A 1,931-nucleotide genomic window follows, 5' to 3' on the forward strand; every position below is an offset into this window, starting at 1 on the left:
GGGGCGCCCCGGCCGTGCGGGGGGTGGGAGCACAAGCCCCGCTGAATATTGGTTTTTCCTTTCCAAGGGAGCTGCCACCTCCCGGGGCAGATGGGCAGTGCTGGGTGCCGACGGCTCCCGGCACCACCGGGAAATTTTGGCTGGGGGCATCTAAACCGTCGGGGGCTGCTTTGGCAGCGCTGGGTGAGTCTGTGTGGGACCCAGGGGCTTCAAATGCTGCTGCCCTGCCCGAGCGCAGGGTGGGTGCGGCACCCGGTTGGGGGGGCGGGACCCCCATGCTGCGGGCTCCCCGCTCACCTCCATGGCTTCAGCGCCACTTTTCAGAGCATTTATTTTTGTGCCCCCCCTCCCCGTCCTTCCCACCCTCTCCTCCTGCCACCACATTGGGTTTTTAAAAAAATAAAATAAAAAAATAAGACTACAGTGCCTTTAGCCAGGAGGCTTCGGTGAGGGGCGAGCGTGGGAAGGTGCTGCCGTGTTTCGGGCGGGAGCGGAGCAGCACTGGCGTCACCGGCTGCCTGCGCGTTCCGGGTAAGGGACCAACTTTCTACACTGACTGAAAAAGCACACGAGCCCCGGGGAGCGCAGACCCCGGGGGTTTCTCTCCATCCCTTGCTGGGGAGGGGGACGAATGACAAAAAATAAGCAAGTGCCTGCAGCGCCCGGACGGCACCCCACGGCCAGGCAGCGGCTGCGGCCACCCGCAACGGCACGGGGAGAACCAAAGGAAAGCGGCACGGGAATTGTATGAACAGCCCGACTCCAAAGGTCAGGAAACATGGGATGTTGTTATTGTATTTTTTAATTTTTTTTAATGATTTTTTTGGAAGTACTGCACCCCCAGCACGGACTCGACAGCGGCACCTTTGCTATAGCACAGCCCCCGGCTCCGCTGCCCTCCGGGCTCTGGGGACGGGGCCCGGGAAGGTCCCTGCGGGGCCCCTTTTGTTTCTCTCTTCCCCATCCCTGGGTTGGGGCTGGACGAGGGACTTGAAGCGTGTCGGGGGGCTCCATTTGTCTCGACTTTGACACCCCTTTTCTCCTTGTAAATAGGCCAAAATGGACTGAGGGAGGCAGCTGAAGTGCCTCGGTCTGGGGTTTCTGTGGGGCTCTTGGGGGGGTTGTTTTGTTTTCTGTTTTTTCCTATATGGTACAAACCAAATTGCTCTGTATGTTTGCATCCTGTACGACGTTTTAATGTCTTGTAATATATTCTGATATTCATATATCGTTATTGGTTAAACATTTGTATAACTATACAGCTTTGTAAATGTAATAAATGCTGCAGACTGTCATTCCCTTCGTCTGTGTCTACAGATGCAGCTGCCCAGGTCCCTCCGTCCCGCATCCCGATGGGCACCCGCAGCTCTGGCGATGCAAAACCACTTCTGAAAGTCCCGTTATCCGGTGGATTATCTTTTTCCCCAGACACCGCTGAGCCTTCATTATCCCTGGCAGGGCCCCAGTGGGGCAGAAGGCAAAATTGCTGCCCCCACGGTGGGGTGAGGCTGGTTTTCTGCAGCTGATGGCAGCCCTCAGGGCTCAGTAATTAAGGTTAATTGGGGTGGGAGCTGGGCATCTCCTCCCCACTCCCTCCCATACCCCAGACGGCTGAACATCCCTGTGGTCCCGAGCTCCGGGACCCCCATCCCTGCGGGGTGCAGCCGTGTCAGGGCTGTGCGGAGAGCTGGGCGCTCTGTACGGCCTCCTCCTTGTGGGTGCCGTCGCAGTAGGGGGGGGAGCGGGTGCGCTTGCACCCGCAGAGCCAGGCCGTCTTGTCCTCCTCCGGGGTGAAGCGCAGCGGGGGGATCCCCGGGGCCGCTTTCTTGTGGGTGCCGTCGCAGAAGGGCTGCAAAGCAAACGGGGAGGAGGTAAAGGTGGGGATTTGGGGGTGGCTGGCCCGGGGGCCACACTGTTGTGTCCCCCCACCC

General features: G+C 59.3%; 1 protein-coding gene across 1 annotated transcript; it reads right to left on the reverse strand.

The window, feature by feature from the left end:
* Positions 1-1,669: 1,669 nt before the first annotated feature.
* On the reverse strand, positions 1,670-1,849 carry CISD3 (CDGSH iron sulfur domain 3; the record flags this gene model as incomplete). The annotated part of the gene is made up of 1 exon (XM_009583792.1): positions 1,670-1,849. A coding segment is annotated over one exon (180 nt), but the record flags the coding sequence as incomplete, so codon positions are not given.
* Positions 1,850-1,931: the final 82 nt, after the last annotated feature.

Source organism: Fulmarus glacialis, unplaced genomic scaffold, assembly GCF_000690835.1.
Source record: "Fulmarus glacialis isolate BGI_N327 unplaced genomic scaffold, ASM69083v1 scaffold22598, whole genome shotgun sequence".
Classification (NCBI taxonomy): domain Eukaryota; kingdom Metazoa; phylum Chordata; class Aves; order Procellariiformes; family Procellariidae; genus Fulmarus; species Fulmarus glacialis.